At 34.9% G+C, this 14394-nt stretch overlaps 2 protein-coding genes across 4 annotated transcripts; both read right to left on the bottom strand.

The window, feature by feature from the left end:
* Window positions 1-229: 229 nt before the first annotated feature.
* Window positions 230-1783, bottom strand: LOC140892539 (protein CANDIDATE G-PROTEIN COUPLED RECEPTOR 7). The gene is made up of 2 exons (XM_073301466.1): window positions 398-1783; window positions 230-303 (listed from the first exon to the last, which is right to left on the bottom strand). Exon 1 carries the CDS (start codon window positions 1744-1746, stop codon window positions 436-438), a length of 1311 nt encoding a protein of 436 aa, XP_073157567.1. The 5' UTR covers window positions 1747-1783; the 3' UTR covers window positions 230-303; window positions 398-435.
* A 7609-nt stretch (window positions 1784-9392) lies between these two features.
* LOC140874610 (probable inactive shikimate kinase like 2, chloroplastic) lies at window positions 9393-14049 on the bottom strand. 3 transcript variants are annotated; one of them, XM_073277929.1, is made up of 8 exons: window positions 13817-14049; window positions 13285-13472; window positions 13012-13206; window positions 12204-12265; window positions 11634-11700; window positions 11370-11488; window positions 10483-10641; window positions 9393-9698 (listed from the first exon to the last, which is right to left on the bottom strand). In XM_073277929.1, the coding sequence occupies exons 1-8, from the start codon at window positions 14042-14044 to the stop codon at window positions 9586-9588; spliced, it is 1131 nt and encodes a 376-aa protein (XP_073134030.1). In that variant the 5' UTR covers window positions 14045-14049; the 3' UTR covers window positions 9393-9585. The 3 variants fall into 3 exon arrangements, with proteins under 3 accessions (XP_073134030.1, XP_073134028.1, XP_073134031.1); XM_073277927.1 differs by having other exon boundaries at window positions 10483-10659; XM_073277930.1 differs by having other exon boundaries at window positions 9585-9714; window positions 10483-10659.
* Window positions 14050-14394: the final 345 nt, after the last annotated feature.

A 14394-nucleotide genomic window follows, 5' to 3' on the forward strand; every position in this document is an offset into this window, starting at 1 on the left:
TTGAAGAAAAAACAGAATTTTTCGTGCATAAAAACCAGATGATTACTTTCATCCTAGTGTATCTCTCCAATCTTTGGCTTGACTGGCATTTAAAAACTATCATTCGTTGGTATATGCAACAAGAACTCATTGGGACCATGTGGACAAAAAGGAAAGATCACACGCCAAAATTTTTTATCAACTCATCATACAAGGGAAAAAGGAAAAGAGACGAGTGATGAACCACACATATTAAACCGATGGTCATTATCATCTGCTGGTTCGAGGATTTTTATCAACAACATACAGAGGTGGTCTTGAAACCTGTGAAATTTTACACTACTGATTCAATTCACGTATATAAAAGCACGTAAAAAAAAAAGAGTAAGAAAGAAAAAGTACAAAATGTGACATCAACCTCATTCTTCTCCAAATATCCTCCACATTATGGGCAGCTCACAACTCAAACTCGTCATCGAGCTTCAGTTGCTCAGCTGCAGCCTCCTCTTCTTCATCATCAATAACGAAATACGGATTGTGAGCCTCAGGCTTGAACTTGTACCCCGTGAACATGTAGAATGCCAGTGTAGCCACCTCCCCTGCCACAATGCTAGTCCAGAGATACTTATATGAAGTAATAGTCTCCAGCGCATAAACCACAACCCGCGTAAAGTATATGTAGCATATCACCACAATGTAATACTGCCTGAATAAAGTCAACTTCATCAAATTCACGGCAGCCTTCCCGTCTGTCCTTGCAGCCTCCCGCAAATTCTTGATGGACCAAACGATTGGGAACAGCACAGCGCAACAACATACAACATCAACAAGCAAAAACACTTGTTTCCAAGTCACCCAATCCTGACCGAATGGACCTGTTTCATCGATCACAACTTGCGCTATGTTCGCAACCACCTGAAGTGGAATCACAATCATGAGCACCTTCTTCTCCTTATCTTGCAAATAAGGTTTCAAGAACGACCACCCCGTCCCAATCAAGACAATCAAAGTAAACAGAGTAATACCCTTCAAGAAACTAAAAATGTAAAACAACACATCCCACCCGTGGGCAGACCCCGTGCGCTTGATATAAGATTTATCCTCAGCCTCGCAAAGCAAATTCAACGCTTTCAAAACCACCACGGACAACATAAAGAAATGGATCCCAAAGACAGTCAACCTCTTCTTGTACAGCACACTGATCCAATACGCAGACAAAACAAAATAAATCATGGAGAATAGGAAATAAACCCTAGGCAAGACCGTTTTACCCGCCGAGAGATAATCACGCCTATCGGACTTGCCGCCCTCCAGGTTGTACATGGCGGAGCGCACATTCATGGAGATTTTAAGCTGAGGAAGGCAATTAGCAAAGACAAGAGTGTACTGATCCGCATCGGATTCAGGGTATAGCATATGCCACTCTGTGGGAATGGGATTGGGTAGGGCATCAAAGGTGAAGACTTTCTTGACTGAATCGGATCCCAACGCACAGGTGATCTCCGAATCCTCGATTTGCTGAAGTACATGGATCCAGGCGTCGCGAGTGCAGAGGAAGAAACCCAACTTGGAGAGGAAGGAGGTGTCGGGATTCGTCGGGCCGGACAGCGAGAGCTTGGTGATGTTGAGCTGGAGCTGACCCCGGTGCGTGAACCCGAACTCGTCGAAGGCGATTATCGGCCGATCATCGTTCCGAATCTCCGCGTGGCGGATCTCTGCTGCCGTCAGTGAAGCGACGGAGAAGAGAATCAGGAGAAGCAGAGACATGATGATATGATATGATATGATAGGAGGTGTGACGTATGAACCAAATTTTCAATTAATACTATTTATTCATTTCAAATATTATTATTATACTTATATGCATCGTTTGTATAATATTAATAACCGTATTGGTGAAATAGTTGAGCTTTTGATTATTTTATTTTATTTTTGTCTATCGATGTTTTTTTCATACATGCATGCATCGTTTGTGTGACCGTATTAGTGTGAATAGCTTAGCGTTTGATTACGTTTTTCATGTAAGTTGTTTTTATTAATCTTCAGAAATTATGATATACTTAATTCTGTCTTATTTTATATCTCATGTTTGTATGATTTATTCTTTATTTTTTAATAAGTGAGATATGTTGATTAAATTATATTAAATATGATTTTGTAATTTTTTATGTTATATATTTATCACTATTGATTTATGCAAAAAAAAAAAATGGAATAATTAATGCATTCTAAACCTTAATTTAAATTATTGCGTCAAATATTTTTTTATTTTATATTTGAGATTTTCTCTCTTATTCTCCATGAAAAAATAATTATCATCATCATCTTTAATAACAATTCTAGTGATACTATCTTCATCATATACTAACTACATTTGAGGACACAAAAATACATTATTTCATAATTATCTCTTTATATCCACTATCTCACTAAACCTCTAACTCACTCCATCTTTTACTTTCAAAAAAAAAATACATATAAAAAAAACTTATATTTTACATGCATTTTTCACTAGTAATTATAAAGAATGCGAGATTGAAGTTTTAATTAATAGAATAGGAGTATAAATCACAATTCATTTTATTATACTTTTAAAAAGATTGAATTTTTTTCTTATAATTGTTTAAGAAAAATGATAGATTTTGTTGAAAATATATATAAATATATATTATTATTTATTGTTGAATGTTGAAGGTTGAAAGTTGAAAATTGAGTTGTAAAATATTGAAAATTAGTGTGTGATGATGTAATTAATGATGTATTAATTTTTTACTAATCTCCAATTGAGATCTATAAATAGGTCTCTCCATTTGTGTAGAAAAACACAATTGTGAAGAGAGAAAAATTTTATAAAGTGTAGAATTTGATAAATTTTGAGTTTTTGAGTTTTTACTTTTTACCGTAAATTTTTACTTTTTCACAACACGTTATCAGCACGATCGCTCGAAGGTTCTCTATATTTTCCGACGCTCCAAAATACAAGAAGAAGTCAAAAATATTCAACAAGTAAGAATTTTTATTTTACTGTTTATATTTTTATTGTGTATATATTAATATATAATATCATGTTATGAAAAAATAAGTTTTTTTCAAAACTTGTTATAAATCCTGGGAGGATGTTAAGACGACATCCCACACTCCCGGTAAGGGATACGACAAGTATAAAAGCCTCTAAGGTTTTTAAACAATAACGTGATATATATTTATTATGTATATATATATTAACTATATTAATATATAATTTCATGTTATTATATAAAAGGTTGTCTATGACACTAACCTTATAATAACGTGATATGATATATATTATTGTGTATTTATATACTAACCATATTTGTATAATCTCATGTTATTATATAAAAGGTTGTCTACGACACCGATCTTATAATAATGTGATATGATATACTATACCTGACTTTATACTAACTATATTGGTATAATTTCACAACATTATATAAAAGGCTGTCTACGACACTGACCTTATAATAATGTGATATGATATACATAATTATTTAATTATGATTATCATTATATGCATTACATGATTATCACGAATTTTTATTCAACACATACTCAATTTTTTCTTTACCCCCAACGGTCACAAACGGTAACAAAACGGCTAGTTTTTGCCCTATAAATATGTTCACTCAAACTCATTTTCAATCACACCAAATTCATTCTTTCTCTCAAAATATTTTATCCTCGGTTTTTTCGAAGATGGAGATGATGACATTTATAAGGATATTTTTCATAACGACTATGATCATCATGCTCACGAGTCTTTTACTCACCAGCGATTTTCCAACACATATTTTTTCTCTATTTGTATACGCACTTGTAATTTACGTTCTTCCATTATTTTGTATTGTCATATTTATGGAAATTAACTAATAAAATGCATTGTTATTTTCTAGTACCACCATGTCGAACTTGGCGAAACTCGAATTCATTGCACTTGATATAACCGGAAAGAATTATATGCCATGGACCCTCGATGTAGAAATGCATCTCGAGTCATTGGGTCTTAACGAAACTATCAAAGAAAATAACATATCATCCTCACAAGATAAAGCAAAAGCGATGATATTTTTACGCAGACATCTTGATGAGGGGTTGAAATGTGAATATTTGACCGAAAAAGACCCAATGATTTTGTGGAAAGGGTTAAAAGAACGTTTTGAGCATATACGGGAAGTTATACTTCCGACCGCACGAGATGAATGGAATACTTTAAGATTCCAAGATTTTAAAAAGGTGAGTGATTATAATTCTGCGATGTATCGAATTGTCTCACAGCTGAAATTTTTGTGGGCATAATATTACTGAAATGGAAATGCTTGAAAAGACATTTTCCACATTCCACGCATCAAATATAACTCTACAACAGCAATATAGAGTGCGTGGATTTTCAAGATACTCAGAACTCATCACATGTTTACTCGTGGCGGAAAAGAATAATGAATTGCTCATGAGAAATCATCAGTCCAGACCTACTGGTTCAACGGCATTTCCTGAAGCAAATGTCGTAAGTGAAAATGAAAACCAAAATCAAAGATATAGACAAGATTTTGGTCGAGGTCGTGGACGAGGACGTGGGCGTAGAAATGATCGCGGTCGTGGTCGAGGCCGTGGATTTGAAAATAAAAGAGATAGTTATTTCAATAACTCATCTCAAAGGAACGTCACGAACCACCCACAAAAGAGGCAGCATGATAATACGGGTGAAAATGAAAATCATCCAAAAAGAACTGAGAGTGTTTGTTATAGATGTGGCACTCCAGGACATTGGTCAAGAACTTGTCGAGCCCCTGAGCATCTGTGTAAGCTCTATAAAGATTCAATAAAGGGGAAAGAAAAAGAGACCAATTTTACTGAAAACATTGACCATGCAAGTGGTTCAATGAATTTAGATGCTGCCTACTTTTTGAATGATTTCGAAGATATTGATTAAATGTACTGGTGGGAAAAGAATGTAACAATGTAATTTTTATTTTATAAAACATATTATATTTTGCATGTATTGTTTGCATGTATCTTTCTTAATTCATTTTATTGCATATTGTTTTTGAAGATCATTATGGAAAATGCTATGATCAAAGATGGAAATAATGCACTGGAAGTTTGCATACCAGATAGTGGTACAACGCACACTATCCTCAGAAATGAAAAATATTTCTTGGAATTAAAACCAACAAAAACAATGGTGAATACAATATCAGGTCCTGTAGACTTGATTGAAGGATGTGGCAAAGCACAATTTTTGTTACCTAATGGTACAAAATTTTTGATAAATAGTGCTTTATATTCACCACGATCACAAAGAAATTTGTTGAGTTTTAATGATATATATTCTCATGGTTATGATACGGAAACAATAACCGAAGGAAATGAGAAATATATGTGTCTTACTACATATAAATCAAGAAAGAAATATGTAGTTGAGAAATTATCAATGCTCCCTACTGGATTGCATTATACACATATAAGTCCAATCGAATCAAATATGGTTATTGGAAATTCTTCAATACTAACAAATTGGCATGATCGATTGGGACATCCTGGTTCAATAATGATGCGAAGGATTATAGAAAATACAAGTGGTCATCCACTGAAAGACCAGAAGATCTTTCAGAATAATAAGTTTCAGTGTAAAGCATGTTCTCTGGGGAAACTTATTATAAGACCATCACCAGCTAAAATCCAAAAGGAATCACCCATATTTCTTGAACGTATTCAAGGTGATATTTGTGGGCCAATTCATCCACCATGTGGACCATTTCGATACTTTATGGTATTGATCGATGCCTCTAGCAGATGGTCACATGTATGTTTATTGTCCACTCGGAATGTGGCATTTGCAAAATTGATGGCTCAAATAATAAAATTGCGGAATCAATTTCCCGAATATACGATCAAGAAAATAAGACTTGATAATGCTGGAGAATTTACTTCCCAGACTTTTAACGACTATTGTATGTCGATGGGAATTACTGTTGAACATCCTGTAGCTCATGTTCATACACAAAATGGATTAGCTGAATCATTGATTAAACGTCTGCAGTTGATTGCTAGACCAATGATTATGAGAACGAAACTCCCTATTTCTATATGGGGACATGCAATTTTACATGCTGCAGCATTGATTCGCATCAGGCCAAGTGCATATCATAAACACTCCCCATTGGAGCTTGTATTTGGCAAAGAACCAGATATTTCTCATTTGAGAATTTTTGGATGTATGGTATATGTGCCTATTGCACCACCTCAAAGAACAAAAATGGGACCTCAAAGAAAGAATGGTATTTATATCGGCTATGATAGTCCATCAATCATTAGATATCTTGAGGCTCAGACAGGCGATGTGTTTACAGCACGGTTAGCTGATTGTCATTTTGATGAAAATAACTTCCCAATGTTAGGGGGAGAAAAGAAACACATCGAAAAAGAAATCACATGGTATGTACCATCATTATTACATTTGGATCCTAGAACTAAACAATGTGATAAAGATGTACAGCAAATTGTGCATTTGCAAAGAATAGCAAATCAAATGCCAGATGCATTTGCAGACACAAAAGGGGTAACAAAATCATATATACCTGCTGTAAATGCCCCTGCTCGAGTTGAAATTCCAAAGAAACAAAATGAAGACATTCATGATGTCATAAAACGCCTGAAGCGTGGAAGGCCAATCGGTTCAAAGGATAAAAATCCTCGGAAAAGAAAATACATAGAGAAAAATGATGATCAGAAAATAGAAAATGGTGTTCCAGAAGAAACACACGATGATGAAAATATTTTGTCAGAACCACAAACTGACGAGAATCATGAAATCTCTATCAATTATATTAATACTGGAAAAATATGGAACCGAAAGAATGTACAAGATATTGATGAGATATTTTCGTACAATGTGGCATGTGACATCGTAAATGAAGATAATGAACCAAAATCTTTTGGTGAATGCAAAACTCGAAAGGATTGGTCAAAATGGAAAGATGCCATCCAGGTTGAATTAAATTCGCTAAATAAACGTAGTGTTTTTGGACCTATAGTCCTTACACCTAAAGGTGTTAAACCTGTTGGGTACAAATGGGTTTTTATTCGAAAGAGAAATGAGAACAATGAAATAGTGAGATATAAAGCTCGACTTGTTGCACAAGGTTTTTCTCAAAGACCTGGAATTGATTATGAAGAAACATATTCTCCTGTTATGGATGCAATTACGTTTCGGTATTTGATCAGTTTAGCAGTGTCTGAAAACTTGGACATGCGTCTAATGGATGTTGTTACAGCTTATTTATACGGATCACTTGATAGTGATATATACATGAAAATCCCTGAAGAATTTAAGATGCTAGAAGCACAAAGTTCAGAACCCAGAGAATTTTATTCTGTGAAATTACAAAGATCATTGTATGGGTTAAAGCAATCCGGCCGAATGTGGTATAATCGGCTAAGTGAACACTTGATGAAAAAGGGATATGTAAATGATCCAATATGCCCTTGTGTTTTCATCAAGAAAACAACATCGGGATGCGTGATTATTGCTGTATATGTTGATGATTTAAACATCATTGGAACGAATAAAGAAATTCAAGAAGTGATGTTATACTTGAAGGAAGAATTTGAAATGAAAGACCTTGGAAAAACCAAGTATTGTCTTGGTTTACAAATTGAACAAAAAGAATGTGGAATTTTTGTTCACCAGTCTAATTATACAGAGAAGGTCCTTAAACGTTTCAATATGGATCAATCAAATCCTTTAAGTACTCCAATGGTTGTCAGATCATTGAATATAGAAAAGGATCCATTTCGTCCATGTGAAGATGATGAAGTTGTTCTTGGTCCTGAAGTACCATATCTAAGTGCCATTGGTGCCCTTATGTATCTTGCAAATTGCACTAGACCAGACATATCTTTTGCAGTAAATTTATTGGCAAGATTCAGTTCATGTCCAACAAAGAGGCACTGGAACGGAATTAAACATATATTCCGTTATTTACGAGGAACGACGGATTTGGGACTTTTGTATCCAAAAGATACAAATCAAAGAATAATTGGTTATGCTGATGCTGGATACTTATCTGATCCACATAAGGCACGTTCCCAAACCGGATATGTATTTACTCGTGGAGGCACTGCAATCTCTTGGCGATCACAGAAACAAACACTTGTTACAACTTCATCAAATCATGCCGAGATTATTGCACTACATGAAGCAAGCCGTGAATGTGTCTGGCTTAAATCAATGACTCGGCATATCCAAACTTCTTGTGGATTATCAGTGGACAAGAATCCAATCACACTGTATGAAGATAATGCCGCATGTGTTGCCCAAATGAAAGAAGGATACATCAAAAGTGACAGAACTAAACATATTCCTCCTAAATTCTTTGCATACACTCAAGAGCTGGAGAAGAATAAAGATATTGATATCTGTTACATTCAATCAAGTGAGAACTCATCCGATCTCTTCACAAAGGCACTTCCCACGGCGATATTCAGAAAACACATTTATAATATTGGGATGCACAATCTACGAAATATGTGAAGAATCATTCATGTTGACATCAGGGGGAGTTTACGTGGCTGCACTCTTTTTTCCTTACTATGGTTTTTGTCCCAATGGGTTTTTCCTAGTAAGGTTTTTAACGAGGCAGTATACAACACGTAATGGAGATAGTCATTCTATCATGATCATCATCACAAGGGGGAGTGTTGAAAATATATATAAATATATATTATTATTTATTGTTGAATGTTGAAGGTTGAAAGTTGAAAATTGAGTTGTAAAATATTGAAAATTAGTGTGTGATGATGTAATTAATGATGTATTAATTTTTGACTAATCTCCAATTGAGATCTATAAATAGGTCTCTCCATTTGTGTAGAAAAACACAATTGTGAAGAGAGAAAAATTTTATAAAGTGTAGAATTTGATAAATTTTGAGTTTTTGAGTTTTTACTTTTTACCGTAAATTTTTACTTTTTCACAACAGATTTCAATATTTTCAAATAAATATTCATAAAATTGTCGGTAGATACTTGGGAAATATTTGGGTCCATATTATTTGTTTGTCAAACAACCGTGAAGCTTCCTAGAAATTGCGGAATTATTGTTATTTGTGTTTTGGGTTGGAGGAAAGTAAACGTTGTAATTAGACGATCTATTTACTTTACGTTGAAGAAAACGATGCCATTTATTTCCGCGTACTTTAATGTGACAATAACCATTTTTTTTAGGGGTTATTTGACTTTCCTTTTTTTTTTTTTTTTGAAATAATTTTTTGACTCTTTGTTAATACTTGCATTTTCTTCCCATTTACTATCATAATTTTATGGGGAAAATATAAAATTAATATACGAGAAGTCAAACACAAAGGTCGATGAAAAAACAGACCCCATCAAAATATTGTAGATTGTTATATCTTGTATTAGTTTTTACTTTTCCATTATGTTTACAGTATAATAAGTTTTAAATGTTTTATTTCCTAAAACAGTATCCGCACAGTTGGTACAATTTGAAGATGATATCTATTACTACATCTAAGATCACCATGTAAAGTGGATTTGCCTTCTTGTATAGTTGTATTCTATCTCATGCTATGATGCAGATGTAGAAACATCAGTTCCCGCAGATGGATCCCAGCCAGCCGGAAGTTTGATGTCCGGCCAGTCCCCTCGGCATCCCAGTCGTACATACAGGCTCTTTCTACCTTCAAAACAAGGAAACTGTTTTTTATCAGCGACAGCCTACCATACCTTCGAATCAAGCGCACACCTTGTGTTGCCTCGTGTTGTGATCTTTTGTACTATGTGGACATTATCATGTGCCATTCCTTGACAAGCATTAGGAAAAGGACATCTTTACTTAAATACACACGATAAGATATTAAAGCATGGTATGGAATGGGAAATCTGGAATGTGGCTCAAAGGGCGTTTGGTTTACAGAGCTTTTATGACAAAAATGCTTTTTCATCTCTTTATGAAATATATATATATATATATATATATATATGTAGACAGTAATGATCACCTGCACCCTAGGGTGCAGGATTTTTCGTGTGCGACCACTAAAACCCGGTACCGGGTTTTAGTGTAAAAAAATTGCACTAAAACCCTGGTCGCACACGAAAAATCCTGCACCCTAGGGTGCAAGTGATCAAAATTATATATGTAGATATATAAACTTTTGTTGCTAATAATATATGACCAGCTTCTCAATTTCTTTGTGTGTGTGTGTGTGAATAACAACACTTGTAGAAGATCTGACGCCAGTTTCTCGGTTAATTTTTCACTAATCTTTTCCCAGTTTTTCTCAAAACAGCCATAAATTTCATTTAAATAACTCTTTTCATCTTACTGGTTATTTTAATCTCCTGTTGGCCTCTAGAGCCAGGGCATTCGCAAAATGAAGCACGAAAACATGATCAACCAAGTATAAAATAACATTGAAAATAAGATGAATCTAGAGGATTGGAATAAATCAAATAGTGTACCTGGAAGATTTTTATCCGATAATATTAAACGCTTGAGAGCACTGAGCGAAGCCTGTGCGACATTTTTTGAGTAATTGGCATCCCAACCTCCAAGCTTCACAACTACTTCAGCATTTGCGTAACCTTGAAGACCATCTCGGATGTGTCTCCTGGCCTCCTCTGTTGCCGACATTTCATCTTCACAATTACCAAATCACATATATTTTGAGAAGCTATAAACAGAACAGTGCCCATTTTTTAGGGTCCAAGAAACTTTTTCATCTATGAAATGGATACCAACATAAAACGAAAAAAATGAGAAAGGGATCTTGGACCTAAAGTTACGTTTCTAAATGATTTATACATGAAAGTTGTTATTTTTAGCCAGAGATGAGCAACTTAAAAAATATTTGCATAACATTGTGACTTAAGAGACTTCCAATTGAGTGGTTAAAACTTTTTTGGCTTCCTCGTACATTGAGAAATCAATGACACAAGGTTTCACCAATCTATTCTAAGCAAAAATAAAATCTTGATAGACGCAACTAACCAATCACCCTGTAACTGTGTATCATGCAAGTTTCTAGTGTGTGACGAAACTCTTTTACACACAATCTGTGGCATCTTAGTTAACGTTAACATGTAAAAACTCCTATGAAAACAAACATCTATTAAAGAGATAGTGAGGTCCTTAATTTATTTCCAAGGACACTGCGAAAAAAAAATTCAAACAATGCATGGCTTCCCATCCCCAAAACAACCACCTCCTTCTGACTACTAATATCGATCATCCCGTTGAGTAAATTTGAAAAATTCACCCACTGAAAAAAAAAAAAACCATGTTTGTACTTGCAAAACTTGTGGATGACTACTGTATGCTTAAACACTGCAGAGAGAATAACCATTACCTATGGCTTCAGACAGAGACAGCCAAACAGTAAATCCTGCAAAAAGATGCCGCCATTTATCAGGTCTCCTGGCAGCACCATATTCCCCTCCTATTGTGGCAACAACAGCTCGAGCTTGACTGGAAACTCAATCGTTTATAAAACATTTAATTGCATAAGGAAATATGAAGGAAAGAAATAGTGGAAGATGGTCAATTTTACAGGTCAATTTTACAGCACCAAATAAACGATCATGTGGATGGTGAACACAGCTGAAAATAGTACCGACTAAGATTTTCTAATATAGCATCTTCTGCTTCTGCAACAGCTTCAGAGCCCTCTGCCATCACCCCTGGAACCAGTTTACATGTTAATGAACTGCAAGATGGTATTGCAAGTTATAGGAGTTTGTTGACTCAATGCAAAATGTGGGATAAATTGAGTTGAAGTTCTCAGGATATTCATTTTATGGTACTTACATTGATCTATATTATTTACTTTTCTTTCTTTCTGCTGACCCAGTTCAATCTTTGGAGAACTCACAAAGATTTTCATTCTTGATTAACTCTGTACACAAAAACCATGAAATTTTTTTTATGTGAAAAGTGAAATTTTTTAGGCGAATACAAGATGGATTAGAACTATCCATTAAACTTGCTTGCATACTACACGAGCACCCTTTTTTCATTCATTACAAAATGATGTTTGTAATAACATATTTTTTCCATTCGACAATTTAAAAACTCCATGATAGACGAATGATATCAACGAGATGATTTTGCTAGCATGTGTGTGTGAGTGAGAGATAACTAGAGTGGATTACACATGGAGAGATTCAGAAATCTGTTCACTCACATGAATCAATGGATTGCTTAGCATATGCTTCTAGCAGCTCCTGTGTATTGAGTGGAGTGTATCTAACAACATAGAAGACACAAATTTAGAAAGATGAAAAATTTAGGGTAACGAATAATTAAAGCCCAACTGCCCAAGCATTTAGAAGGACATAATTATTTTTATGCTGCAAACACCTGAAAATTTCCAATTGATGTTTAAAGAGACAAGCCAAAAACAGGTGAAATTGAAACAGAAATCAGATCAAGGAGAACTCCTAAATCTTCCTTTCCTGACAATTTGTCATGGTCCCAGGGTTTTGATAACATTATGGGGCGATTTAAGGGCTGATCATAATTCATGATGTTTTGAGGCTCGTTGGAGAGAACCTCACGATCTCTTGGTTAAAGGCTCATTAGGAGAGAACCTTAGATCTCGTAAAACAATATTGTGATTAACTTTCCTGATGATTTTATTAATAAAATCACACTCTATTATAAATAGAGTGCAATGATTCAATTAGAGACAAGATAACAACGCATACTACAAAAAATTATAGCAGAATAATCTTTTGGGCTTTTAACTCCTCCATATTGGTGCAATGGAGGCTCATGACACACTTCTATTAAAGATTAACAAGATGATATAAGATTAATTGCTTAGATTAACAAACAACGCTACAGATCGAGTCATGGATACAGACAAGAGCAAGCAAAATGTAAAGCTACCGAAATACAGGCCAATAAAAATAGTATAATTTTATATATTATTGAATTAATATATTTATGTCAAATTCTAAGTTTATAGTCCAATGGAGAGAGTCCCATACCCAAGACCAACTGCCAGTTCTCGAGCAATCTTGTGGTTTATTTCAGCCGATTCTCCAACCAAAAAGATTGAAGCTCCTTTCAATAGTTGCATGACTCCCGCTGTTAATGACTCCCAGGATTCCATAATGTCAGGCCATTTTAATTCTGGGTCTTGCTTCTTCAAGCTAACCACCAGTTGCGCATCATCTATGTACCTGAGAAGAGAACAAACATCAGAACAATCATGAAATGGTTCACGTCGATCCTCGATGGTTCATATTACCAACATATACCATATTGTTTCCGCAGGCTTTATGACTCCATAGAGACTATCAGTATCCAAGAGAGTCCTTATGTACCCTGATTGCTGCACTTTAATGACCAAAGAGGTTTCATTTGCATCTACAAAGACATCCTTGGGACTTATGCTTTCACTCCCTAGCTCCAATCTCAACTCTACCTCAGAAGAATCGTCATGAAACTGCACTAAGTTTCAATTTATTCTAACATCAGAGATCTCCCAAGTTTGTTGACAAATGCAAATTTCTATACTTGAATAATTATTGTCCTGTATATTTAACAAGTTCTGCTTAAGTGGAAAGCATGTGCAATAACATGTTTAAGAAGTTAAAATTTCAAATGGGAACAGCTTTCTAGCATGAACTATAGCGGGAGACTTCACTTCCCGAGTTTATTAGGAGATTCTCCAGGTTTATCAGATATAAGCTACGGCACAATAGCTTGTGGTCTGTAGAGCAGACTTGAGACACAACAAAATACCATTTCTTGGATTTTCTCACGAAGAAAATGGATTTCAATCTGTACCTCGTAATGGGTTGTGTCCGTGGAGACAGCGGGAGTGGCGCAGCAAATTTGTGTGCGCCTCCTTCGCTTGTTCATGGGAACAGCAGAAACAAGGGGAAGAATCGAAGGGAATCGGGTTGCAAGAACCAAGAATTTTGGTGCGGATAAAGAGACGGTGGCTGCCGCAGGAGGAAAGAAACATGGTGGCGGATTTGGTGACAGGAAGAAGCTCTTCACAGATGTGGCCATTTTGCCTCGTGCATTTGCGGATAGAAGGGGGATTATTATAATATAATGATAATTTTGAAATAAAATGCAATATTTTATAATTTTTAATTTCATTTGTTTTATTATCAACCTATAAATTAAGGACTATATAATAACTTTCTACTTTAGTCTCTTGTTTATTTTCAAGTTGAAAGGTTGATCATTATTTAAAAATTTGTGTGCAATTCATTGTGTGAAAACGAAGGGGTGTATAATATATGAAAAACTTTGCAATTCATTGGTCTTTGAATTAAACGTCCGAGTGAGTTACATCAATATATTAAGAGCTTTTCATCTATGTTATATATAAAACTCGACTACTTACGTTAACT

Source organism: Henckelia pumila, chromosome 1, assembly GCF_033568475.1.
Source record: "Henckelia pumila isolate YLH828 chromosome 1, ASM3356847v2, whole genome shotgun sequence".
NCBI classification, from domain to species: Eukaryota; Viridiplantae; Streptophyta; class Magnoliopsida; order Lamiales; family Gesneriaceae; genus Henckelia; species Henckelia pumila.